This window comes from Xyrauchen texanus, chromosome 20 (assembly GCF_025860055.1).
Source record: "Xyrauchen texanus isolate HMW12.3.18 chromosome 20, RBS_HiC_50CHRs, whole genome shotgun sequence".
NCBI classification, from domain to species: Eukaryota; Metazoa; Chordata; class Actinopteri; order Cypriniformes; family Catostomidae; genus Xyrauchen; species Xyrauchen texanus.
This window is the reverse complement of record NC_068295.1, coordinates 10,662,553-10,689,853: the sequence shown is the minus strand read 5'-3', so window position 1 is coordinate 10,689,853 and position 27,301 is coordinate 10,662,553. Positions and strand designations below refer to the sequence as shown.

General features: G+C 41.0%; 1 protein-coding gene across 1 annotated transcript; it reads right to left on the bottom strand.

Annotated features, from left to right (window-relative positions):
• Positions 1-1,879: 1,879 nt before the first annotated feature.
• Positions 1,880-25,898, bottom strand: LOC127660907 (sphingosine-1-phosphate phosphatase 1-like). Its single transcript, XM_052151386.1, has 3 exons — positions 24,925-25,898; positions 7,375-7,464; positions 1,880-6,669 (listed from the first exon to the last, which is right to left on the bottom strand). The coding sequence occupies exons 1-3, from the start codon at positions 25,642-25,644 to the stop codon at positions 6,118-6,120; spliced, it is 1,362 nt and encodes a 453-aa protein (XP_052007346.1). The 5' UTR covers positions 25,645-25,898; the 3' UTR covers positions 1,880-6,117.
• Between the last annotated feature and the right edge of the window lie 1,403 nt (positions 25,899-27,301).

Here is a 27,301-nt window from a genome sequence, read left to right as displayed (position 1 = left end):
ATTACGCTACTTGGAATACAAAACCTAAGGTCAGACTGATTGTCTGATCCTAACTTGCAATTGACACTATATGTGGCAATATGATGCATTACACATAATAGCAAAAACAGTAAAGGATATTTCAGCAAAATGACATCAGCAAATGATTATGAACAATACGATTTGTTAACAAGACACACACAGAAATCAACTCTTGGCATACACAATGCAACAATAGTGATAATTAAAAAACATACTTTTATGTAAAAAGTAATAGCTGGACATTAAAATAGTAACCTAGAATGCAACTAAAACATTGTCAAAATAAACTAGTAAAGAGTATTAAAAAAAGTCATTTCTTCATGCCACAGTGCATTCTGGGAACATAGCTGTTAATTTCAGTAAGATGGTAGATGGTATGTAATTTGACAGCTGTATGCTGCAACATTACATTTGTATACTATAGATGTAAAAACAGTATCTTACTGTTAATTTGATCAAGCGTAAATACTGTATTTTTACAGTATGATGCTGGTGAACAGCTCTATGCTGTATTTGCAAGAACAGAAGCAAACTGTACATTTCTGCAACAGCAAGACACAGTTCATTTTACAGTAACTTGCTGGCAACCCTGCTGCCAGTTCTTTACTGTTTTATGATGGGTGTAAGATCCAGGGGGTACTCTGTGAAACATATAAAACAGATGTTACAACTTAACGTTTTAGGACTGTCAATACATAAAAGTAAATCTTGTAATTTTGTAGTTGTTCTCAAAAATGTATCAGTGTAGTAATGTTTGTTTTTCAACAGTATGAATGGTAATACTCAAGTCAAAGTCAAAGTGTTTTTTATTGTCATTCAACCATATACAGTTATTACAGTACACAGTGAAACAAGACAATGTTCTCCAGGCCCATGGTGCTACATAAAACAACATAGGACAAACACAGAACCACATGAGACTACACAGACTAAATAACATTTCTACATACTAAAGGAACAGGACAATAGGTACAGTAAGAGATGAGACAGTGCAGCACCGACCAGTGCATATTTGTAGTCAGTAATGCAAAAAGTTGACACTTTCTAATAATGCCACATTTCAACACAACATACTATGACATAGTGTTCTATGGACATAACAGTTATTGAGGTAGCAGCCAGGTAGTCCCAAACCAGGCAGTGATACAGATGCTCAGGATGCTCTCAATAGTCCCGCTATAGAATGTAGTGAGGATGGGAGATGTGCTTTTCTCAGCCTTCGAAGAAAGTAGAGATGCTGCTGGGCATTCTTGGTAATAGAGCTTGTGTTGAGGGACCAGGTGAGGTCGTCCGCCAGGTGAACACCAAGGAATTTGGTGCTCTTGACGATCTCCACAGAGGAGCCGTCGATGTTCAGCAGAGAACGGTCACTCTGTGCTCTCCTAAAGTCAATAACCATCTCTTTTGTTTTGTCCACATTCAGAGACCGGTTGTTAGCTCTACACAAGTCCATTAGCCGCTGCACCTCCTCTCTGTATGCTGACTACTACACATTATATTCAGTGTAATATGAGTTTAAAAGCAAAACATTTCAAATTTGTGTCAATAAAGGGATACTTGAGTCTTACTGATGGGGTTGTGGTGGTATAAAACAAGAAAGTTTGGCAAAAACAAATAGGAATTTGGTTCTTATATACTAATATATTATGCATTGAAACAGTTTTGTTTATCATTTGAACTGCCTGGGTTAATCATCTAGCTAAAACATGCTCACACATGTGCATTAATATCTTAGATCAATGACTTTCACGTAATGTCTAAGCAGGAACACTGCAATTTCCTCTGATAAGGAGACAGAACACGTGTGTGCTTATCAAACACAGTCCTATGCTGCTTTTAATGGGTTTTTTCTCTAGTCTTCGGCGGTGGTGGTGGCGTAGTAGGCTAAAGCACATAACTGTTACTTAGAAGGTCACTAGTTTGATCCCCACGGCCACCATCATTGTGTCCTTGAGCAAGGCACTTAACTCCAGGTTGCTCCGAGGAGATTGTCTCTGTAATAAGTGCACTGTACTTTAAGTCGCTTTGGATGTCTGCCAAATGCATAAATGTAAATGTTTCAAAAACAGATAAGACTACGGTAATAGATTTTTGCTTAAGATTAAGTACACTAAATGCCAATCTAGGAAAAAATAAAGAACATCAGATAACTTCTAGGAAAAACACACCTTCTAATACAAGCTGTTTTATTATCGAGCACAGTTGTCCTCATAACACTGAATTCTTGGTAATTTGTGCATTAAATTTTCAGCCCTGTGGGTGTGTAATTCTGCAGGTGTCAAGAACTGTGTGAAGGTCACTGAATTTGTTTTGTCTTAAGTTCAGTTGCTCTCCATAATCGTTGTGCACAACATTAAATAGCCGTTTACAATTATTCGATTTTTATGGTAGTTGCAGTTTTAGATCTACACCTAACAAGCTCTTGGCACCTTTAGAATGCCTCCTACCATACCTAGAGAAAAGATGTCTTCCCTGTAACGCACAGCATTGAGATTGCCTGCAATGACAAAAAAAAAGCTCAATCCAATGAAGTTGTGACACACCGCCCAAGACCATGATGGACCCTCTGTCTCCAAATCGATCCTGCTAAAGAGTACAGGCCTCTGTGTAACGCTCATTCCTTCGATGATAAACGAGAGTCCGACCATCACCCCCGGTGAGACAAAACAGTGACTCGTCAGTGAAGAGCACTTTTTGCCAGTCTGAGCATGGAGGGATTGTGCATTCCTGGTGTAACTTGGGCAGTTGTTGTTGCCATCCTGTACCTGTCCCGCAGGTGTGATATTCGGATGTACCGATCCTGTGCAGTTGTTGTAACACGTTGTCTGCCACTGCGAGGGCAATCATCTGTCCTTCCTGTCTCCCTGTAGTACTGTCTTAGGCATCTCACAGTACGGACATTGCAATTTATTGCCCTGGCCACATCTGCTGTCCTCATGCCTCCATGCAGCATGCCTAAGGCACATTCACACAGATGAGCAGGGATCCTGGGTATCTCTCTTTTGGTGTTTTTCAGTCAGTAGAAAGGTCTCTTCAGTGTCCTAAGGTTTGTGACATTAATTGCCTACCGTCTGTAAGCTGTTACTGTCTTAACGACCATTCCAGAGGTGCATGTTCATTAATTGTTTATGGGTCATTGAACAAGCATGGAAAACATTGTTTAAACGCTTTACAATAAAGATCTATAAAAGTTATTTGTATTTTTACTACATTATCTTTAAAATACAGTGTCCTAAAAAAGGGACGTTTCTTTTTTTGCGGAGTTATTATATATAAAGATGAATAAAACATTAAAAGAAGTTGATTTTAAATATTTGATTTTTGTTGCTTGTTTGTACACACTGTACGCAATCACATACAAACCAGGGTGGACTGAGCAGCAATCAGTCATTCTCATTTGAAGTATTCTAGTTCAGTTTAACATACACAACAGTAAGAAAAAGAAACCCCTAAGAATAAGAGTCGCTTTGTTTACCAATATCAAACATCACAGAATGTCAGAGATTTACACGGTAAGGCACTCTTTGGTAGTTAATTTTGAATCCGTTTATTCAGTGTCTTGCCTGTAAAACCCACAGAAAGCCAAAACACAGAAAAGAATGCATTTTTAAATGAAGTTTACCATTGGACAAGTTTCTTATGCTGAGAGCCTAATTAGAGTCATGGGGCAGGCCCATATGGACTGATTGGAGGGTAAACTCAGTTCAATGGACCTGAGAATACTACACTCTTATTGGCAGCTAAGAGCACCATAAAATTAGCCCAAAAAAACAAGTAGGTGGGGGTCACGTAAAACAACAAATCTGAGAAAATTGGAAGAGTTCTGTAGCTGCAGTTTCCCATCTGGGCCTGTTCATAGGAACATTACAATAAATAGTTTACATAAAGGTACTGCAGCAAATTTGGTCATAAACAAATCACTATTAGTTAAATACAGTGAATTATGAATTACTACTGCATAAATGCTACCTATTGCTATTCACAAACAAACCACTTATTTATTTTATCATGGCATCAACGAATCACGCAGTAAGGAACACACAGAGTTGGTCCTAAAAACGAGCGATTTATGCTTATTCTCTCCTTCCTGCTCATGAGCTGTCCGTAATTTCTCTTCCATCTGACCTTTAACTTATGGAGATCTGCATTGTTTTAAAATGAATGTATTAGTGGAAGGGCAAAAGTCAGTATTTGCTTTAGTTGGTAGAATTTATGTTTTTTTAATGTCTCATTGTTCAGTGAATCCAAAACGATCATGTTTACAAAAATAACTGGGAAATTACCTTCCGTTTCAGCAAGAAAAAGGAACTTGCATGTGTACAAGACACACAAGGCCACAGGAAGAGAAAAACACACTCTGCTGTGGCACGCAAGCCCAAGCGCAGGTCACCACAACGGTAAAGCAACACGCACGCGCACGAACACACACGCACAGCAGAGCAGTGCATACTGGGAACAGTGCATTTTAAAACAGTACCACAAACTCATCTTACCTATACATTAAAACACAACATTGTCCATTCTTGTTGCCTTTACATAATCAATGCTGAAATTTACATTGTTGCAATATGACACTGCTAAATAATATTAAGAGTACAAATTTGTTATTCTATTCTTAATCGTGGTGTTTTTTCATTGAGAATAATAATAAATCACATATACACACACACATAGTACCGTATTTTAAGTAGCAACTTACAGGGAATGAAAGTAGAGTGAGAAATCTACTATATAAAATAATTTTATTATGAGCCAAACTCCCTGATTTGTGATTGACCTATTCAATATTAAACAATATTCAGAATCACTAGTGCATTGCTAATACTTCCAATGTACAAACAACCCATGGTTGGGTTTAACTTGGAAACTAGTTCTTAAGTGGTCAGTTAAGGCAGCCTTTCCTTAAAAAAAAGTCTTCATCACAAAAAGGAGGAAGAGTCTTTGGAGCAATAGATCTGTATAAAAACAAAGGCTACACATCTGGAATAACCTGAAACAAGTACCAAAAGGGTATGCTACTCCCAAACATCTAACCATTATGATATGAGTGGCTTTTTCTATAGACATTTGCATTTAAAGGAATAATTCAACCAAAATTTTACATGGTTACCATTTCCCATGCAGTGTTTTAAGACGAGGTTTGACATCATGTGGTCGAAAAATGCAACCGCAATGAGATTTGCCTTAAATTTCAGTTTGGTCTTTACTTGAAGCTATATGTCTTAAGACTTAGAATATAGTGCACCAGTCATATGAATGTTCTCTTTCTTTGTTATACTTTTATCATGGTTTTTTGTCCTTTTTGGAGCTTGGTAGTATAATTAACCATCCACTTCCTTGAATACAAAAGAGCTCTGACATTTTGCTGAAAATCTCACCTTGTGTTTCACAGAAGAAAAATGTATGTGGTTATAATAACATGGGGTGAGTAAACAATGACTAGATTAACATTTTTGGATGAAACCTTCTTTTAAGTCCACACATTTTGCATTTTATGCAAGTCTTTGAAACAAGAAAAATATAAATGTCATCATCAATTTCAGCAAAAATGGCAGACAGATTACCACACATTTGCATCGGTTCCACCTGAGTGGTGACAACCTGTCCTCTAAAACAAAGCTGAAAGTTTCAGTCTTCTGAGCATGAAGCATTTTAAACTCTTGATGCAAGAGTTTGAGTTCTCCTAACAAACTTATGATGACATTAACAAAACTTGCTTCTACTATGCTAAAGTCTTCAATAAACCACTAAAACCACTATATTGTTTGAGAAAATGTTGAAAAGAGCTTTGATATATAAAAGTTTCTAATATGATTATAGATCAGAATAGATTTTAAAATCTAAAATTAAACAGATTTTCAAACTCAAGAAAAGGGTGAAAAAATCTCTGAATTAAGGGTAAAACCAAATACAGATGTTCTGATTTTATAATCTGTATAAGTAATTATAAATGAACAACAATGATGGAGGACAGTTTATATTAATGGATCTTTTGCAAGGTGCATCTGTAGCACAGTGTAAAATGACTGGCATTAGTTCTAACAATCATTGATTGGCCTATGCAGTCCAAAAGGGCTGAAAGCTTGTCAGATCAAATCACATCAGACCCATATATCCAAGTAGGAAAGGCACAAGGAAAAGTGCATTGAGCCCCACTGTTCCATAAACGATATATCGATATGGCAGCTCCACCTCCATGTGCTGCCTGGCCTTTCGAACATCATCACATGGAATCCCAAAGATCCTACACACGAGCGGGATTGTGAGAGCCTTCATTATGGCTCTGGTAATCAGGAGAATGATGACCCCCAGGCAAAAGCGTAGCAGACAGAGACCGATCAAGCTGAGAGTGAGAGGTTGGGGGTGGAGAGGCAGCATCGATGCAGGTTGGTCTGGCAACAGGCCAAGTTTGTAGTTGATGTGGGATGCCAAGGCAATACCCGCCCCAGAGCCCAGGATTTGGGCGGTGTCACCTCGCGAGGTGCTCCAGGTGTCCAGGGTGAAGGAGAAGAGGCCCAGTCCCACATGAAGCGAGATGATGAGGAGAGGGGCAAAGCGATGAGTGCAGTTAAAGGTGTCAATGATGTCCAGAGCAGGACTGAAGACCACCAGGATCAGCAAACTGTACAGGAAACCAGCAATGATTTCCTGAACAACACAAAGAAATAAACAATGACAAACCATAAAAAATAAGCAGAAAAAAAAAATATTTAGATGTAATAATATAAAGATAGTTATTTTTTTGCTGAGCTCCAAAGATGTAGTGAAAATGTGTACAATTAGTGTTTTACATTTGAAAAAGATACAGTCCAGTGAACGCACACATTTGAATATATTTTTTATTGTATACAGAGATAAAACCTAATCCCACAAACAAGGTCTCCTCTTATTTTGCTTTATTTCTCTCTCTCACACACACATTTGTTTTTCTATTAAGGTGGGGACTTCCAATAGACTCAACAGGGCAACCAAATGCATGAGCACGCACGCACACACGCACGCACGCACGCACACACACACAGTATCTGTTTTTGGTCAACACACATACACACTACTGCCAGTAATTATCTGGCCCAGTGAAAAAACACTAGGCATTTTTTTTTATTTTTTTTTTTTCACCCTCCCGGTGTCCCTTTAATGAACTCACACAGAGATAACATGCACACACAAATACAGACAACAGATAACAAGAACACGTATCCCATTAGAAAGCTCATAATGTTGCTTGGCCTTTATGAAGACGAAGAGAGGGAGAAATCATTATATTAGTTCAGTATAAAAACAATAGAAGTCAACGGACAGTATGCACCATGAATAAAAACATGTTTGTGTGAGGGGTTATGTATGCCTTACCAGTATGGAGTGCATGCCCATGTATATGCGGCTCAAACACACCAGCACACACCAGCTAAGAGCCAGAGAGAGACCCAGCAGCAGAGGATACTGTGGAAATAAACACACACTTTAATACGTTTCTTTTGGTGAAACAACCGGTCAACATTTCACTCAAAAACCTCCAAACTCTTCCTCTCTATATATCCTCATTCTCTCCTGCTCTTCCCCCTAAAACTATTCCAAGGAAGGAAATTGTCTGACTGGGCTGTAGTGAGCTCTTGGTCCAATTGACTGCAAGGCCCAAACTGTTCAGATGACTGAGGAGAACTGTCCTGTGAGACAGAAGCTCCGTATGTGATTGTGCCAAACTCAGCCAATCGTCCAAATAGTTCAGAATTCGCAAACCCTGACTCCGCAGGGGTGCGAGCGCCACGTCCATGCACTTCGTGAAAGTACGGGGTGCTAAGGACAGGCCGAACGGAAGGACGGTGTATTGATAAACCTGGCCGTCGAGGCGAATCTCAAGAATGGCCTGTGACGGGGATTTATCTGAATCTGAAAGTATGCATCTTTCAGATCGAGAGAAATAAACCAGTCCCCTGGCGCACATGCACGAGGAGTTTGCTGGTTGTAAGCATTTTGAACGGTCTTTTTGCAAGCGCTTTGTTCAAAACCCTGAGATCTAATATTGGTCTGAGGCCGCCGTCTTTCTTGGGACAAGAAAATAACGGCTGTAAAACCCCGACTCGCTCAGGGGAGGCGGCACTCTCTCTATGGCCCTTTTGCACAGAAGGTTTGCTATTTCTGAACGAAGCATGCACGCTGCTTCCATGTTCACAGTAGTTTCGAGCCGCGCTCTGAAGCGAGGAGGACGGCGATCGAACTGTAGCAAATAGCCCTGTTTTATTGTGCTTAACACCCATTCGGATATCCCTGGAATATCTTCCCACGCTTTGAAGCGTAATGTTAGAGGGCGAGTGGCCAAATCGCTCTGATTGCCACACACAGCGCGCTGAACAGAATGTGTGAGCGCGCTTACTGTGCTTATGCTGGACTGCTCGCAGACAGCATGGACAGGCTGTTCTGTGAGTGACTTCCCGATTGAGGTGAATGGGGAAAGAGTCACGTCTGTTAAGTGATACGCAAGCATAGTCACGGGCACGGGACTTACATACAGAGAAGTGTTTGCTGGCCGTGTGACAGAGCGGGCAGAGAATGGGCGCGCGCACGTATTCGTGAGCGCATTTATTGACTCTAACACTCGAGCGGTTCGTAACCGCTTTATGTGAGTGTGCCGTGATAGGGCCACGGGATGTGTAATGCTTGTGTGTAGGGGTGAACACTGGATTGTGGGCACATTTTCTACACATAAGACATGTTTGCTCTCTGGTATGGACACGGGATGTGTAATGCTTGTGTGTAGAGGTGAACACTGGGTTGTGGGCACATTTTCTACACATATGGCATGCTTGCTCTTTACCAGATTTATTTGGGTCGCCGTGAAAACGGCGTTTGAGCGCAGGCAAGCGGGCGCTAACACCGGCTTGTTGGCTGCTGAATCTACCACTGTAGTAGCCTGAAGGAAGGGGACTGACAGGGGCGAAGCTTTGACGGTGGTCCGCCGCAGCGGGACTGATCCGTCGCTTTGTCAACAAAGCTAGGGGACTTCGGTTGTTCAGGTTTCAGCGCAATTCTAGTCCGAGGCCCGCGGGGCGGCGGTCTGCGGCGGCTGTCTGAGCGCTGATCGAGGGCGGCCGCCCTGTCGACGCTGAGAAGTCTGGCTTTGTTGAGCTGGGCGCTGTGAAGAGGCTCGTGCAGGAGGCTCACGTGGGCGGCCTGCAGAGGAGCTAGCGCGACGAGGCAGAAAGAGATTCATGGCTTGTGTGGCTTTTTGGACCTCTGAAAACCGGTCAATGATACCACTCACCGCGGAACCGAAGAGACTGGATGGAGAGAGCGGTGTGTTGAGGAACGTAGAGCGCTCTGCTTCTCCCATGTCGGCTAGCGTTAGCCACAGATGTCTCTCGGTCACAGTCAGCGCGGCTATGCACTTCCCTATAGCTTGGGCTGCAGCTTTGGTAGCGCGGAGGGCGAGGTCCGTAGCACTCCGTATGTCTGCAACCGCCTCTGGATGCCTGCTTTCCTCATCCCACTCCCGCAGAAGGTCCGCTTGGAGGATCTGTAGGACGGCCATAGAGTGCAGAGCAGATGCAGCTTGGCCGGCGGCGGAATAGGCGCGGCCAACACAGGCGGAAGTTGTTCTGCAGGCCTTAGACGGGAGCACTGGTTTAGACCGCCATCTCGCGGAGGGCGGGCAAAGGTGTGCTGCTACCGCATCCGCGACCGGAGGGATGGAAGCGTAGCCCTTCTCAGTGGCGCCGTCCACCGAAGCAAGAGAGGTGGAGACGTGGGATCGGACCCTGGCCGAGAAAGCGCTGCTCCATGATTTGGAAAGCTCGGCGTGGAGTTCCGGCAGGAAGGGAGCGGCCCGGGTAGCGGGTGCTGTGCGGCGGCGGCTCTGTAGAAAGCAGCCGTCAAGTCTGTTGGGTGCCTGCTCAAGGGGCGGTGACCACTCGAGCCCGAGGCGGTCGACGGCCTGTGTGAGGAGGCGTGTTAGTTCCCCTTCGACTCCGGCGCGGGTCCTGCTGGATTCCTGGGCCGAGGAGGCGTGTGAGCCTGACCATGCCTCGCTGTCCGAAGCCATGATGGAACAGCCCTTATCCTCCGCTTCTTCGTCAGAGATGGCAGCAGAGCAGCCGCTCGGCGGCAACTGCGCGTCCCGGGTGGGCGGGGAGGGTGAAGGCGATGCTCGAGGGATGGGCTCCGGCGAGGCAATCGCTTCTACTACTGTTTCCGGCAGCCTTTGAGAGCGGCGCTTTTTTCTGCACGGCTGAACGGAAGGCGGCGCGGCGGCTTCGGTCCTGAGCGTTTCGAGTCGAGCCCGCAGGGTCGACATCGGCAGCTCCTCGCAGAGATCGCATCCGTCTTCGGCGAGGATGAGCTCTGCATGCCCCAGTCCCAGGCAGAGAGCGCAGATGATGTGGCCGTCTCCGGTGCTGAGAGGAGCGCGGCATGAGGCGCAAGTGGAGCGAGGCGTCTTAAAAAAGACGCTCGTACTCTTTTGTGAAGTTCTTTAAGAACTAGCTTGCTTTTTAAAAAGGATACGTCGCCGGATGGCGTAGCTCGCAGGACGGCTGAAGGTGGCGAAGACGGCCGGCTTCTTCGAGCGCTGTCCACGCTTGCTTGATGCCCCTCAAACGGCGACGCGGCTTCCGGTTCAGTGATGCGAAGAGCTTCGCTGAAGAGATGAAAATCAGGGTTCCAGCCTACGAACTACGCTTCTATGCACTCTAGTCACGCCCTTTTTGGCAGGCTTTGATGCAGTGAGCGCGCGGATGCCTCTCATTGGATGCGAGTTCGCCCAAGCTCGTCTATAGGCTGCAGCAGTTGCCGCAGAGCAACCAATGAGCTCGCTAGCTAGCCCGCTCAAGGTCTGCAGCTGCCGCACTGCGTTGACAATGGATACAAAATTAAGGATAATTTTTTGGCTTCAATATCTCAGAAAAGATGAATCTTTCCCGTAGCGTAAGCTAGCTTACGCAATACGAGAGAACCTCTCGTAAGAGAACATAATATTTTTTTATTACTTAATTACAGAATGAACACAAGCTAGATCATCAATGTTGACTGATTTGCTTTTATCTATATGCACATACATGAGCAGATTGCAGTAAGAACAGCCTGGGTGAGAGAACATTCTATCATATATCATGTCTCTTCAAGAGCCAGAGGATATTATAATCTGTCTATCCATCTACCATTTTCATGTATTAAAAGTGAATACCAGAGGTTTAGAAATCCATCCAATACACAGCATAACAGTTAATGCACAGATTGTATTCTAAACAACATGAAAGCACATGTGCGCACATTTGTTTTTGTCACGATGGGCACCCACTATTTACTTTTTTATAATATATTTTATAATAGCTATGCCCTACCCTTAAACCTGCAGTTTACAAAACCTTTTCGCATTTTAGGCATTATTTAGTCCCTTTTTATTGTTGTCCCACCAGCATTAACTGGTTATTGACCGGTTAACCAATAAGCCTTGAATCAAACAAGTGACCAAACAGGCATGACAAAGGTCTATACTGGCTGACACAAAACAGGCTCACATGACAGATGTGCATATTTAGCAATAGTTATTACATCAACATTTAAAAGAACAACCATATACTTCCTTCTTATAATAGAAACAAAAAGATTTTCAAGGACAGCTTGCACACCAATTAACCTACGAGGTGATAACTTTTGGCAGTTTAACCATGGAAGAATAAAAACATAGCCTACACACATATTGTGCTGCTTGGCAATCCTAATCATCAACATATTTACATCGGCAGGGGTCATTATGGTTCGCAGCTAGATGGCGCCAAGCCCAATAACCTCCTCTGATGGCACTGACGTCCCGACATGCATCGCATCACCCCTCCTGTTTTTCCATGTAACAAGTAAAATGAGGGACTGCAAACATACATTCTTAGATGTAGAGACTTGTAGATGCTTTTTTTTTTTTTAAGGCACTGCAATGTACTCATGCTACTAAACTTTTAAGTCCTATTTTACAATTTGCATCAGACCACGTCTACTTCATGGACAAATGGTTCCACAGCGCATGCTTTATTCATGGCCATTTGAACTGAGAGGAAGACAGTGGTTTACGTGTTAACAGCACACTCACGTGAACATAATATGACCTACATGTTAAATAGGGATGTCATAAAATATAGATTATTGATCGGCACGTTATTTTATCGATAAATATTTGAGGCATCGTTATGGAAATTTTTAATTAGAAGCATGTGTGTGCTTTCAATTAACTACCAGTTGCATTCCATTAAATGTAGTCTGGCATAACAGCTTTGGGAGAACACAAGGGGGCGAGATAACATTTACTGAAGCCGGTCATGGCATGAAGAAGGCATTACTCTCATTACGAGCTGATGGCAAGTCCAAAGGATCGAATGGTTTTGTATTTATTCAAGAATGAAAGTAATGTTGATGAGTTTGCAGGTTAGTGTTTGAAACTTGTGTAACACTGCAAACTGAACGTTTTGAAATGGTGACATTTATTTAGCAATTTCCCTGTATTTAGCACTGAATAGGTCATACTTGTAACTGAAAATAGGCTACATTATTTATGCTCAATTAGAGACACTTATACACAATATACAATAACGACTAGAGTAACGTAATTTCCGGACTATAAGCCGCAACTTTTTTCCCACGCTTTGAACCTCGCGGCTTATACAATGACGCGGCTAATATATGGATTTTTCCCGCTTTCAAATTTTATTAAATTTAAAAAAAAAAAAAACATTCTGTGACGTGCTCAGTTTTTTGGCGGCGTGAAGCTTTCATTAGACCAATGAAATTGCCGAACGGTTTAAGGTCAAAACAACTTTTTTTGTTTACTGTTTAGATTAAATCGAGCGGCTCAAACTTCCCATCATTCTGATTACGGTAGTCATTTTGTCACCCTCACCATGGCAAAGACATGGAGAAACGCATATGATGCTGCTTTCAAGTTGAAGGCGATTGATCTGGCTGCTGCACGGGATCTTGGTCTTAATGAGTCGATGATAAGACGCTGGAAACAGCAGCGTGAGGAATTGACTCAGTGCAAAAGACAACTAAATCTGAGGCTATTCAACTCCGACAATCGAAGGAGATGACTTCAGTGGTTTCATGTGCACAAGAGGAGGAAGATAGTGACCAATGACTTTCTTGGTAGGCTACTGTTTACTGCAAATGTTTTATTACAAGCCGTGTGTGGCAGCGGGGCGTGGTCAAGCGCCTGTCCGGGAGAGAAAAGCTGTAAGGGCGCTTACACCTGCGCTAAATTATGTCTAACACCGGTGTCTAATTTCAAGTGCCCTGCTTCACGTGTCCTTCTTGGGAAAACTGTCACACGGGCACCAGTGTGACAGTTTTCAGCAGGGCACTTGACGTTCCAGGTAAGGCTTTTAATGGCCACAGCAATGTTTACAATCAATTTTATAAAGTTTCTCAATTCTTCTATGCGCCAACACTAGACTGACGTGTGTCACTCTCTCAGCTCTGTGGCTGCTGCCTTTTATGCCGCTCTCCCCATGCTTACTGAAATTAGACACCGGTGTTAGACATAATTTAGCTCAGGTGTACGCCCTTACCGCTTTTCTCTCGGACGGGCGCTTGACTACGCCCGCTGCCACACCGTGTTTCGTTAAAGCCTATTTATTTGTGTTACAAGCCGTGTTTCGTTAAAGCCTGAGTAAAGTTAATTTGTTTCAAATGTACCGGTAGGCACCTGCGGCTTATAGACAGGTGCGGCTTATTTATGTTCAAAATAATATTTGATTTAAAAATCAGTTGGTGCGGCTTATATTCAGGTGCGCTCAATAGTCCGGAAATTACGGTAAATAATCTACAGGGTTCCCACTCTTTCCAACCAATGAATTTCCATGACATAAAAGCTAATTTTCATGCCCAAACATTTAGCCTTTCTTTCTGAAAATGGCACCAAAATCACATAATCGCAAATGAGTAAAAAAACAAAACCACTACATTGTTTGAAAAAAGTATTTTTTTATATAATACATACATATTGCGTGAATCCTATAATGTGCAGGGATTAGAAGTACATAATTGTGTCTAATTGGTCAGACAGGGCTCAACACTAAGGATTGTTTCTACTGGCCCGGTTGGGCCAGTGTTATGGATTTTTACTTGCCCTTCCAACATTTTCACTAACACAAAAAAGAAAAATAACAGTTTTTACCATCTTTGATTTAAAAATAGTGTCTGCAGTGAATTGTTTTTAAGACAATTTCCCCAAAAATTGTATCAGATTTATAATTTGCAAGATATGATTCATGCCTTATGTAACCCCATATCAGCGCTTTACAGGTAGAAATTCATAAATTCATCATATTAACCTCAGCTGTCCAGCCAATTGTTTTTAAGTGAAAGTTCTGTGGAGCAAAAAGTTCTGTGGGGTTTTCTGTGACCTGTTTAGAGTTGCTCTCAACATTTAAACTAGTTTTCACAAGCAGAATCAAAGATTTAGTCACAGAGTTGAAGATTTGTTTATTGGCTGAATGTTATAAACATATGAATCCCTGAGAGAGGAGACCAAATCGGTTGTGATGTGTACAGTACATACAGTAGGTAGGTAGATATTTGGCTTAATCTGTAAATTAAGTGTGGGTATAAAATTGAAATTAGACAATCCAAACAAGTCCAACACTGACTTCTACACAAAGCACAGAGAGAAAATAGCTGTACAATCCAGAAACGAGAAATGCAACAGGTGTTATGAGAAAAATATGAAGTAGACTGTTTTAAATAGTCATTTCAACCTGCAGCTGCAGTTATATAAATAATGACCATAGTGATTGTCTTCTATTCATATCAAATGCCATTAGCAAGTGGAATTAATGTTTACATTTTGAAAAACATTACCTTAATGTATAGCCCTATATGCATTTTGAATAGTGAGCAGCTCAGATTTCCAGGCACATGTATAACAGGGGTTTAACAAAGTTTATTAGGTTTTATTCAGTGCTTCATCTCTTAATGCAAAATAGTGAGAGAAACTGAGCTTTTTTTTTAGCCCTATTTATATCTGAAAACATTATGATTGATATATATCTGTATCGAATCATCAGGAAAATCTTCCAATTATTGATATGTGAAAATGGTATAGATCCCAAGCCTAATGTTAAACCCATCAAATTAGCTCGCTGTTGTTTCTTTTATTGGTCTGCCATTCACCAATCTCAAATGAGAATAAGAACTACTTGACAATTGTAAATTGAAAAGTTCAATTGTAAACAACCTTGGAATCACAATACGAAAGTCAAGTAAGCAAGTTCTTTAGCGAGCCAATCTGCTTAAAAAGAACGAAATTATGAGACACTTTCACAAACTATTGCAATACACCTGCCGGACAATTTGACTGACAGTATTATCATTATTACACAGTCGGAGGGCTTATTACAATGAATCGATAACGGTTAAAACATGTTATCAATTAGAACACTATGATAAGAGAATGGACTGTCTATTTAAACTATTTTCGACTATCTATTGTTTTCCATTCAAAATGTTCATTGCGGCGAGAAATCTGTGTAAATTTACTTTTGGTGGGGAAAGGTTTTTAGGTTTTACTATCATTGTGGGGACATTTTGGATCCACAAACATAGCAAAACCTCACCCACATACCCAGTGTTCTCATGTTTTCTTGTATCACTGTTACACCACAGCGTACATGAGGCTGGATAGTGAAATATCTGTTGTGCGTGTAAAGATGTGTGTATTGGTCAGCTAATCCATTACTGTGGAGACCAGCCAACAATCCCCACTAGAAATACGGCTTTATAAACATACTACATAATCTCTTAATGAAAATGTTAAAATGCAGAAAAGTTTCTGCAGGATTAAATTTAGGGGTAGAAGATAGGAAATATCATTATCACAGGATATATACAATAGGAGTGAACAGAAATGTTGTACCATAATAGAAAAACAAATGTGTGTCCATATGGTCTAAACATCTATGAGTGCTGATATCATCTGGTATATTAGAGCTCCTAAAAATCATCACTGTCATCATAAACACTTTCTTTATAATACAAAACTGGCATTTGTCCACAGATGGACCCTCCTGTGCAAAACGGCTGTTCAACCAACAAACACTAAATCCAAACACTCAGCACATTAAACCAACCACTTTACTTCATAAACACCCCACAAAGCAAAAAATGGTCAGACGAATACAAAGAGGGAAACATAGGCACCAGGAAACTATAAAAAAGGGATATCACATGCTTAACAGAGTGTCCTGATCAACCTGACATTTAAACGACCATGAACACTTTCAGTGTTTACAATTAGGAATGGCATAACTTTGAGCTTGTATTGACTATTCTCCATGTATTCTCCATTCTCCATATTAATATAATGTGACATACTCAGCAGTATGCTCATTTTCCTGGCCTTTCAACAGGTTTGGAAGGTATTCTCATCCATATAGGTGTGTTTAGGTAATTTTAAAACACTGTATTTATCACGTGGCTGTTAACTACACAACAGCACATTCCTAGGGAAGTGCCAGGGTGGTCAACTAATCATCCAACAACTGACTAGTCGATTAGTGGTGTCAACTACGAACATACATTTTTTTTAACAGACAGCACTAATGCTGTAGGTTATGTCCTTTTTTGTGCTGCATTTAATAATACATTTTAAGTAGGAGGTTAAATCCTCTGCAGTGAGAAATGTTACAGTATTTGTGAGGTGCTGTGGACAGATTCAAGTCTTAAGCTGATTTTGTCTAAATACAGTAGTTGCAGTAAAAAGGTTCAAACTGCTTGATGTCGTGAGCTAGATGTGTACCGGTACTTGCAATATTATCTTGCAGTTCTGTGCTCTTGAAAACAGAGCCTAATTATACATTATCCTTAACTCCAAGTAGTTGTTCAAACAACCGACCAACAAGTCGATTATGAAAATTGGTAGTTTTGCACATCCTGAATTCCTACAGTTATAATTCTGTCAATTTAATATGTCTGTCTGTGTGTTTGGCGGCCTGCATCTCTCCCAAACAGATTACTGCAGAGTTTAAACACTCCTGCAGTGTGTTCCGTGCACCAATGTCCATGTTTACACATGTCCAGCAATGGATTTACAGTGGAACTAAAACACCAGCAGCCAAAACGTCATGGCGAATAAAATCTCTGGGATTTCCATTCAGTGCAAAATATTAATGGAAAAAGGACATTATCCCATTGCTGTCCTGACAACCAAATGTCAGCGCAGTGATAAACTAAGTTCCTTCTAACATTTGCTATGCCTTTCAAAAGACTTTCTATCCTGAACAAAGCAGAAAAGGAGAACTATCAAACGATTGCTTGTGATTATGCAGTTTTGTGAGACGTCTTATGAGAATTGCCCACACAAGGATAAATTCATGCAGAAATTGTAAAAACAGATAAATAAATGTGTTCAATGAATGGTCTGCTTAATTAGCAAAACAGGCTCATGATACTGCGAAATCCAAGAAGATATAATTGGGGACCCTCCTTCAATGGAAGTCTATCGTATTTTTTCACCTGTTTGTTCTCCTGCCAAGTAGGTATGCACCAACGTATCGCTGCCAATATTTATCAGTCAATTATTGACCAATTTAAAACCATATACTAAGCATTAAAATGAAGATATGAAAAGCGATGATTTATTTATAATTATTTAGTAACATTCTATACAAAAACTCATGCTTTGCAAAAACAGAATTCAGTTGCACAGTGCAAAAATAATAGCCACATTACCTAGATTCTAGAAGGGTTGGAACATGTAAAAAAAAATGTATTCCTTCTTGTTCTTACGTTATGTATGTGACACTTACCTATAGGCATATATTGGAAACTATTTATTGTTAAAACACTAAAAAAAGCTTTTGTACCTCTTTATAATTTTAAGCATTACTATGTATAACAGTAAACTTATGACAAAATAAGGTAAGTGGCAAAACATTGTTATCGGCCTATAGTTTTTTTTGTTAAAATCGGTATCAGCCAAAAAATTTCATAATGGTTTCTCCATACTGCCAGGCAAAAATCCTACGTTTGATTGCTTAGTAAAGAAATAACACCCCTTTCCTTAACAAGACGCTTGGTTGGAGGTCATTCATGTCCATAGCGCAAACGAAGTGGGATGAATTACACACCAAAGTTTAATACTCCAGGTAACTGATTTAGAAAATATCCTAACCCCAGTATGAGCAACAGTAATAGTGATTCATTCCTTAGCCTACTTTAACACACACCTCCGTGAGACCGTACAGTCAGAAATGTGAACTGAGGATTCAAACACTCATACACTTAGACAGCTGGAGCATGCCAAGTTTTCCGGACCGCACCTCATGCCCTGAGACCACATGACTAAAACCCTAGACCACATTCTGAACCAACTCATACAGAGATGCAGAATTCTCTCTCTCTCTCTCTGACCATCTGCCTCTTATTACAGACTACAGCTGTGTGAGTGTGTGTGTGTGAGAGAGAGAGAGAGAGAGCTCTCAACAGCTGTGTTCTTTGAGATGGTTGAAATTGTGTGTGTGTGTGTGTGTGTGTGTGTGTGTGTGTGTGTAAAATCGGGTGCATTGCAATACTAAAGGAATAGTTAAACCAAAAACTATTGGTCATCATTTACTCACTCTCATGCTGTTCCAAAACCATTTTACTTTCTAACATCTCCTTTTGTGTTCCACTGAAAAAAGAAAGTCAAGTACCGTATTTTCCGGAACATAAGTAGTGTTTTTTTTTCCATCATCTGAAAGATCCTGCAACTTATAGTCCGAAGCAATTTATATACACATAACTGATGTCGGCCGGTCAAACACACATATACCAAAACAGATGAAAACCTCAGTCAAAGTGATGGAGGTACTGAATAAATTTGCCTTTTCAGAGCCTTTAAAAAGTAGTCTGTCGTCATTACATTATTGTTGAAATGAACTCTAGACTGCTGACAAACACAACCCCTAAAATGCCCATTAAATTATGCTGCATCACACTCATACAGTAAAAACATTCAGTCAGTGAACTAGATAATGCATAACAGGGTTGCAGATATCCGAAATATCGTTAAATGTTGATAGAAATGCAATTTTTAAGTGAACAATCTTTTTAATGCGTCTATGATCTCTATGACAACGACATGGGAGTTTGGGAATGTGTCGGTGTGACAGGAGTGCGTGTGTGTATGTGTTGCTCATCCTGCTCATGTACCTGCACACACAAATATAACAGAAATAATGAGCTACTCTGATACACCCATAACACACAACCAGAGAGAGAGTCTATGTGGGTGTTTTCTTAAACTGCATAAACATTAATAGTCAAATTTGTCAAAGCATAAAGTCAGTAGTCACCTCCACACATACAGCCTTTTCCAGAAAATTAAGAGCAATTTTCAGTTTAGAGATCATATGTGAACACATTTGAAAACACCTGTGAATTTGGCACTGGCTATTTCCCTGAATGAGAAGTTACCTGAAAAGTTCAGTTCCGATACTACATGTGAACAGAGTTATAACATTAATGATTGGAGCACGTATGAGTTTAGGACTTGTTGGCGTAAAATGGGGATGGTTCAGTTACCGTTCAAAAATGTCTTAAATTTTGACAGTTAGTAAAATTATTCCATTTATTAGGAAGATCTAAAAAAAATGTCATACTTTAGAGCTTACTGTAGAGGAAATATCATAGTGGATGATGCTCAACAATTAAAAAAATAATTACAAAAATTAAAAACTACACGTGGCCATGACACTGGACAATGAAGAAATGGAGATGGCGAACAAGCGCTAAAAGTGGAGAAAACTTTTAATGCCACTCACCTCCAAATCATGTTGCACTCTGTCTTCCCACTCAAGACCACAACCAAATGAGCTTGGCCTGTTACTTTTGATACTTGGAACAGAAAAGAAGCAACATCAATAGCAGCGCTCCCGTACATCCATGTTTGTTTACATCTGTCATGCGTGTCTTAAGAATTGGGGCGTGTATTTCAACGTCAGTTTGCACATCAGATCGACTAGTGTGTGATGTCCAGTTTTTGTCAATAGCCATTTACATATTTGGTAAGTGTGTGATACCTGCATTTTTAGATTCTGTTTATATTTTAAAAGTGGTAGAGTTTAATCCATCCTAAAAGCACTTCTCTTCATCCGGGCAGCTGAAGAAATTTGTCAACTAATAGATAACTAACTATATATCAGAGTTTAATGGCATTTTGGAGCTGATGTGTAAATGGTTGCAAAATTGAAAAAAAGTAAACCTTTGCATGTGTGAATAGCAGATAAAGAGTACATATACCAGTAAAGGCAATGCAACAATTTTACTGCAATTTACCATGTTGCATGTGTGAAAGGAGCTATTGTCAATTGAATACATTTTTGTTAACAATGCCACAGCCTAGCCAAAATGTAAGCATCCCTGGCCCTAGTTTAAAAACCCCTGGTGTATGTAATACACACACACACACACACACACACACACACACACACACACACACACACATATAGGCCTATTACTATATACACATCTTGAGCGTCTTATAAAACTACACCTGAAGACCACAAAACAGGAGGAGATTGGGATAAATAAATAGTCAGACAGACTGTGAACATTGGAGGGAGTAGGTAAAAGTAAAAAAAAAGACCAGAGCAAATTATAAAACAGGCTACAGACATAAACCAGAGCTACAGTAAAAGAGATAAGGAGAGGGGGGCGAGAGTGTGCTTATCAGAGACCCAGCAGAAGGTCTGCTGACGATTGAAAGTAACGGCATGACTGAGAGGGGAAAAAAACCTCAATCTTAGCACTAAGACTAAACTAAACAGTGTCTCGAAAATTCAAACGCACTGACCCCTAAACCCTGCAAAAAGCAGAGTTTCTTTATACAACTACTCAAAATGACTAATGTCATCTTAGGACGCATAGAGTATAAACACCATGAGGTAGCAGTGTATTTCATTTTATAAACTTTCACTCAGCTAAGTGAAAGGCACTCTATAAAACCCCAAAATCCTTTTTCACATAATGGCCAACAAACCTCTAGAATCTTCCAAAATAAAGTTTGTGTTTGTTTTATTAGAGTATGGCCAAGTTCTGTCTGCTGTAGAATATATAATCAAAGCTTAAAGATTCATGCGTGTGAATGTCAAGCCATGTTTAATGTTGTGTTTAGCTTCTAAAAGGCCTTTCCTGTCATTTTTAACCCCAGGTTAAAGGGATAGTTCACCCAAAACTATAAAATATCTTAGAATTTACTCTCCCTCATACCATCCCAGATGTGTATGACTGACTTTCTTCAGCACAACACAAACAAAGATTTTTAGATGAATATTTCAGCTCTGTAGGCCCATACAATTCAAATGAATGGTGACCAGAACTTTGAAGGCAGCATAAAAGTAATCCATATTACTCCAGTGGATAGATCATCTTCTTCAGAAGTGATATGATAGGTGTGAGTGAGAAACAGATCAATATTTAAGTACTTTTTACTATCCATCTTCATTTTTACTAGGGATGCACCGAAATTTCGGCCGCCGAAAATATTCGGCCGAAAATGGCACTTTCAGCCGAAAATATATACCTCCTCGCCCCGCCCCTCAGTGCTCAGATTTCAATCTGGATCGATCTAGCCCTTATCACAGCTCTACCAAACAAAGGCCGATCATGTCAGCGGTGTGGAAATTCTTCAAAGTTTCTGATAAGGACATCAAATTTGCGATCTGCAGTGTTTATTCAGCAGAACTTTCAAGATATATATATACAGAATACAGCAAGAGATTCTACAGGAAAATGTCACAACTAGCGCAGCTACAACACAACTTGAGACGTATAGCTGAACTACGCCAGAATCAGAATCAGAATCAGCTTTATTGCTAAGTATGCTTACACATACAAGGATCTGTCTAGGTGACAGGAGCTTCCAGTCAACAACAATACAAACAATACCAAAAACAGCAGCAAGACATAGGTAATTAAAAACAAAAAAGAACACAAAATAAATAATTATACATATACGTACATACACTCACATTCATACATACCCACATACACACACACGTAGTGCAAATCTAATACAATCTGTTATATAAAGAACAAAAACCTGTATATTATGTACAGAGCAATGTAAGTAATGGCAGAAGTGGATATGTTGGATAATATAAATTAAAATTAAACTGTGTATTGCACATAATTATTGCTCAATGGGGCAATTTAACTGTTCATTAGATGGATGGCCTGGGGGAAAAAAACTGTTCCTGTGTCTGACGGTTCTGGTGTTCAGAGCTCTGAAGCCCGGCCAGAAGGCAACAGTTCAAAAAGGTAGTGGGCAGGGTGAGTGGGGTCCAGAGTGATTTTACCAGCCTTTTTCCTCACTCTGGAAGTGTATAGTTCTTGAAGAGGGGCAGGGGGCAACCAATAATCCTCTCAGCAGACCGAACTGTCCTTTGTAGTCTTCTGATGTCTGATTTTGTAGCTGCACCAAACCAGACAGTTATTGAAGTGCAGAGGACAGACTCAATGACTGCTGAGTAGAACTGTTTCAGCAGCACTGGTGGCAGGTTGAACTTCCTCAGCTGGCGAAGGAAGTACAACCTCTGCTGGGCCTTTTTCACAATGGAGTCGATGTGTATCTCCCACTTCAGGTCCTGTGAGATGGTAGTGCCCAGGAACCTGAATGACTCCACTGCTGCCACAGTGCTGTTTAGAATGGTGAGGGGGACAATGTTGGGGTGTTCCTCCTAAAGTCCACAATCATCTCCACTGTTTTGAGCGTGTTCAGCTCCAGGTTGTTTTGACTGCACCAGAAAGCCAGCCGTTCAACCTCCTTTCTATATGCAGACTCATCATCATCTCGGATGAGGCCGATGACAGTGGTGTCGCCTGCAAACTTCAGGAGCCTGACAGAGGGGTCCTTGGTGGTGCAGTCATTGGTGTACAGGGAGAAGAGAAGTGGGGAGAGCACACATCCCTGGGGGCACCAGTGCTGATGGTACAGGTGGTGGAAGTGAATTTTCCCTGCCTCACAAGCTGCTGCCTGTCTGTCAGAAAGCTGGTAATCCACTGACAGGTAGAGGTGGGAACAGGGAGTTGGTTTAACTTAGTCCGGAGTATATCTGGTATGATTGTGTTGAAAGCCGAGCTGAAGTCCACAAAAAGGATCCTTACGTATGTCCCCGGTCTGTCCAGATGTTGCAGGATATGATGCAAACCCATGTTGACTGCATCATCCACAGACCTGTTATATACACAGACCAGAAGCGACAATCCCCTTGACTACGGTCGCATAAACAAAGACCGCTTTCCTTTGCTTGCGCGGATTGCGCACAGGTATTTATCTGCCCAAGCACCAGCACAGAGAGTGAGAAACTGTTCAGTGCAGCATCTCATGTTCTTGATGAGCTTTCTGACAGGAGAGACTGTCAGAACGTTTAGCAACTTTTGTTCTTGAAGAGAAACCTGTCACTTGTACTTAAATAGAAAGCGGTCCAATATGATGTGAATAGCAATTACATTACACTTGTTCTTCACTTGAGGATACATCTGTCGTTTACAGTTGAGGTTGGATTTAGTTCAATTACTGCTGTTTTGCACTGTTGTTTTGCACAATCATTTTCACTTAAAGTGTACATACGTTTACATAAACAGAATAGAGCACTGATCTATATATATAATTATATATTATAGTTATATATAGATCAGTGGAATAGAGGCCCTCTGCCATTCTGTGTTCTGCCTGTTGTTTTAATTAAAATTACTGTTGCATATTTAACTTTTTGAAAGATGTTAGCTAAGTTCATTTCTTGACTCTTGTTTTGCATATAATAGTTTTCTAAAACTTTACATTATTTGGATAATTGTTAATAAAATCTGTAAAATTAGATTTTTAGAGAACTGAAAGAAGAATAATATTTAATATAGTTTTAATATATTTTTTGTCCAATTTTGGTGTGCTACTTTCAATAAAAGTGTGATTTATTTTATTGGTTTGTAGTATTTCAATTCAGATTAATTAAATTCATGAAATTAATGAAAAAGTATAAAATTAATACAATTATACACAACATTTTTTTTTTTTTTAAATAGGTAAAAATTTCGGTTTTCGGCCAAGTGCATCCTGGATTTCCATTATATTGCCACTTACTGGGCAGGGAGGAGAATTTATAGTAAAAAGGACTTAAATATTGTACCATTTACCAACACTGTACCATTCATTTGAATTGTATTGTCCTACAGAGCAGATATATTCTTCTTAAAATCTTTGCTTGTGTTTAGCAGAAGAAAGAAAGTCATACACATCTGGGATGGCATGAGGGTGAGTAAAGTGGCCACTGACAGAACTTTGAATATTCAAAATTAACTTAAAGGCAGAATAAAAGCAATCCATAAGACTCTTGGATTAAATACATATCCTCTCAAGTGAACGGATTAGTCTGGGTGAGAAACAGATCAATATTTAAGTCCTTTTTTTCTATAAATCTCCACCGTTGATTAATCCGACCAGTAGGTGGCGATGTGCACAAATAATGTGAATTGCCAAAAAAAAAACAAATGAAGAAGAATGTGAAAGTGGAGATTTATGGTAAAAAAGGACTTAAATATTGATCGTTTCTCACCCACACCTATCATACCATGTCTGAAGTTATCTAAGAGTTTTATCGATTACTTTTACGCTGACTTGTTTGATTTGTGGAGATTCAAATAAATATTTTGCTTAAAAATTGTGCTTTATCTCTTTAAAATAAATGTTTCTTGGTTTAATATTTCGTTATCTTAATGCAATGGGTACAATTTTAAGTGTGCCTTAAGTGTCCAAATGCTTTTTTGGGAACACTGCAAATGTACAAGTTTGTAGAGTATGTGTGTTAAAATTTAAGACAATGACATTCGTTTATAAACAATTAATTTTTACATTTAATGCATGGATTAAGTGGTGGACTTTCTTACCTCCCACCGTCCGTAGGTCAGCAGGAACAGGCTCACCGGTATGGCTGTACCAGACATGGCATGAGTGGAGGGCATGCTGTACTCAGAGTTATAGAACATCTCCACTTTGATCACAGGCGGTGAGGCGGGCCTCGGACTCCGGATCACATCTTTTGTACACTGTCCGAGATACATTACCCACACCCAGACCACTACGAGCCGTCGGCTGACGTAAGCGTCCACGTTCCACATGAAAAACGGGAAGAACATGATGTAGAACAGCTCATTCCCAAGCTCGGTACCGAGCGTGAAAAGGTAGAAGAGAAACTTGTTCTCGATGAGGAACTCTTGGCCGACGTCTTCGGTGAGAGAGTTTCTACGCAACGGCTTTACTGTGGATCCCCGAGCAGCGTTCAGTTCAGAGCCGTCCTCCAAGTGATCATCCGGTGCTCGCCCGCTGTGCTGACCTTTCCCAGTTCCTGGAGCAAGCACTGCTGTCCGGTTCGCAACGCCCTTTTTGCACTTCTGCCCATCGGTCTCTGATTCTGTTGTTCTGCGGCGGACTCCATCCCCACCTCCGTTTTGAACAGCCCCGTGGCGTACAAAGGTTGTCCCGTTATAGGTTTTATCCCGTGTGTCAGTCGCGCGCACCCCGCACATTCGCTGAAAGCGTGCGACGTGCTCCGGGTCCTGCAGGTAGCGCGTGAGCTGCAAGAATCCCTCTTTCAATCCCCCTGCCATGTCCAGCGACAAACTGCGCAAGCTGAACCTACCCGTTAGACTGAAGAAGCTGGAGCTCCGAAACTCTGCCGACAGTGAACAGCGTCGTAGATTATTAAACCATTCTCGCCGTTTCCGTGCCAAATACTCAAACGCACGATCTAACCGGGACAAACACCCCTATGACCAGTGACAAAATGAATGCTGGGCATATATGAGACGAAAACGAAGGCAATAAGACACATATGAGGTTTACAAACGTCCTGCTGTACCAACCCCCCACGCCGTTTCCGGTAACTGACAGATCTGCGCAAGCAGTGAAAATACTAGAATGACGGTGAGCAAGAGGCTGTGATGCTAAAAATGGGCGAGGGCAAACGGTCCCGACAGATCGTTCTAAATAATCATCACCGTGTTTTTTTTTTTTTTTGTCCAATTCAATTGCGATTAAAGTTTGTCATTGTCATTATTATGTTGGTTTGACAAAGTCAACATAATGTTATTCTGCAGTCTTTTAGACTTGCCAACTGTTCCGTAACACCTTTAAAGACGTTTTCACATGATATGTGTTGCTTTTCTCAGCGCTTGCTCCGGATGGACCAATCATATTTGCTTGTGATTGCAAGAGTAGGTTTTTCATGAGAACGCCTCGACGGATTGACTGAAACCCTTAAATTGTACGGTAAAGAAACATCGTTTGGCAGTTAGCATAAACCGTACTCTGACAGTATAAACATGTCAACTAGCTCAGATGGAGAAAATGGAAATAAAATATAGTGGATTATAGCTAAATCTGTGAAGCAAAGGGATTGACAGGAGAGGATCGGAGGGCTAGAATGAGAAGATAAAAGTGAATCTGGTAATACGTACGAAAAAAAATCAAGATCTAGTCTACATGATAGTCAGAGCAGTTTTCATCTAACACAAACTATTGAGTGGAAAGTTGTTGTTGAGTTCAATCAAGATAGCAGGAATTATTCAATAAGACTAACAAGAGCAATAGAGAAAGAGGTTGGAACAGTAAGATCGTATCGGTTACCTAACGTAACCTCGGTTATCTCTAGATGAGGGAACGAGTATTGCGTAAGCTAGCTTACGCTACGGGAAAGATTCATCTTTTCTGAGATATTGAAGCCAAAAAATTATCCTTAATTTTTGTATCCATTGTCAACGCAGTGCGGCAGCTGGAGACCTTGAGTGGGCTAGCTAGCGAGCTCATAGGTTGCTCTGCGGCAACTGCTGCAGCCTATAGACGAGCTTGGGCGAACTCGCATCCAATGAGAGGCGTCCGCGCGCTCACTGCATCAAAGCCCGCCAAAATGGGCGTGACTAGAGTGCATATAAGCGTAGTTCGTGAGGCTGGAACCCTGGTTTTCATTGACTGAAGCTGAAAAGTCGCCGTGGCGCGAAGCACGGCTGGCTACGCAATACACGTTCCCTCATCTAGAGAGAACCGAGGTTACGTTAGGTAACCGATACGTTCTCTTACGAGAGGTTCTCTCGTATTGCGTAAGCTAGCTTACGCTACGGGAAGCCATTGTCAACGCCATGCGCGCCAAGCATCCACTGTATGAGCCCCAGGGAATTAAGGGGGGACCCGGGGGAGCCCTTATGAGTGGGGAAATAATATTTGGCCGGCAAGAATGCGGGTCATTGATTGTGTAATACATAAGCACAT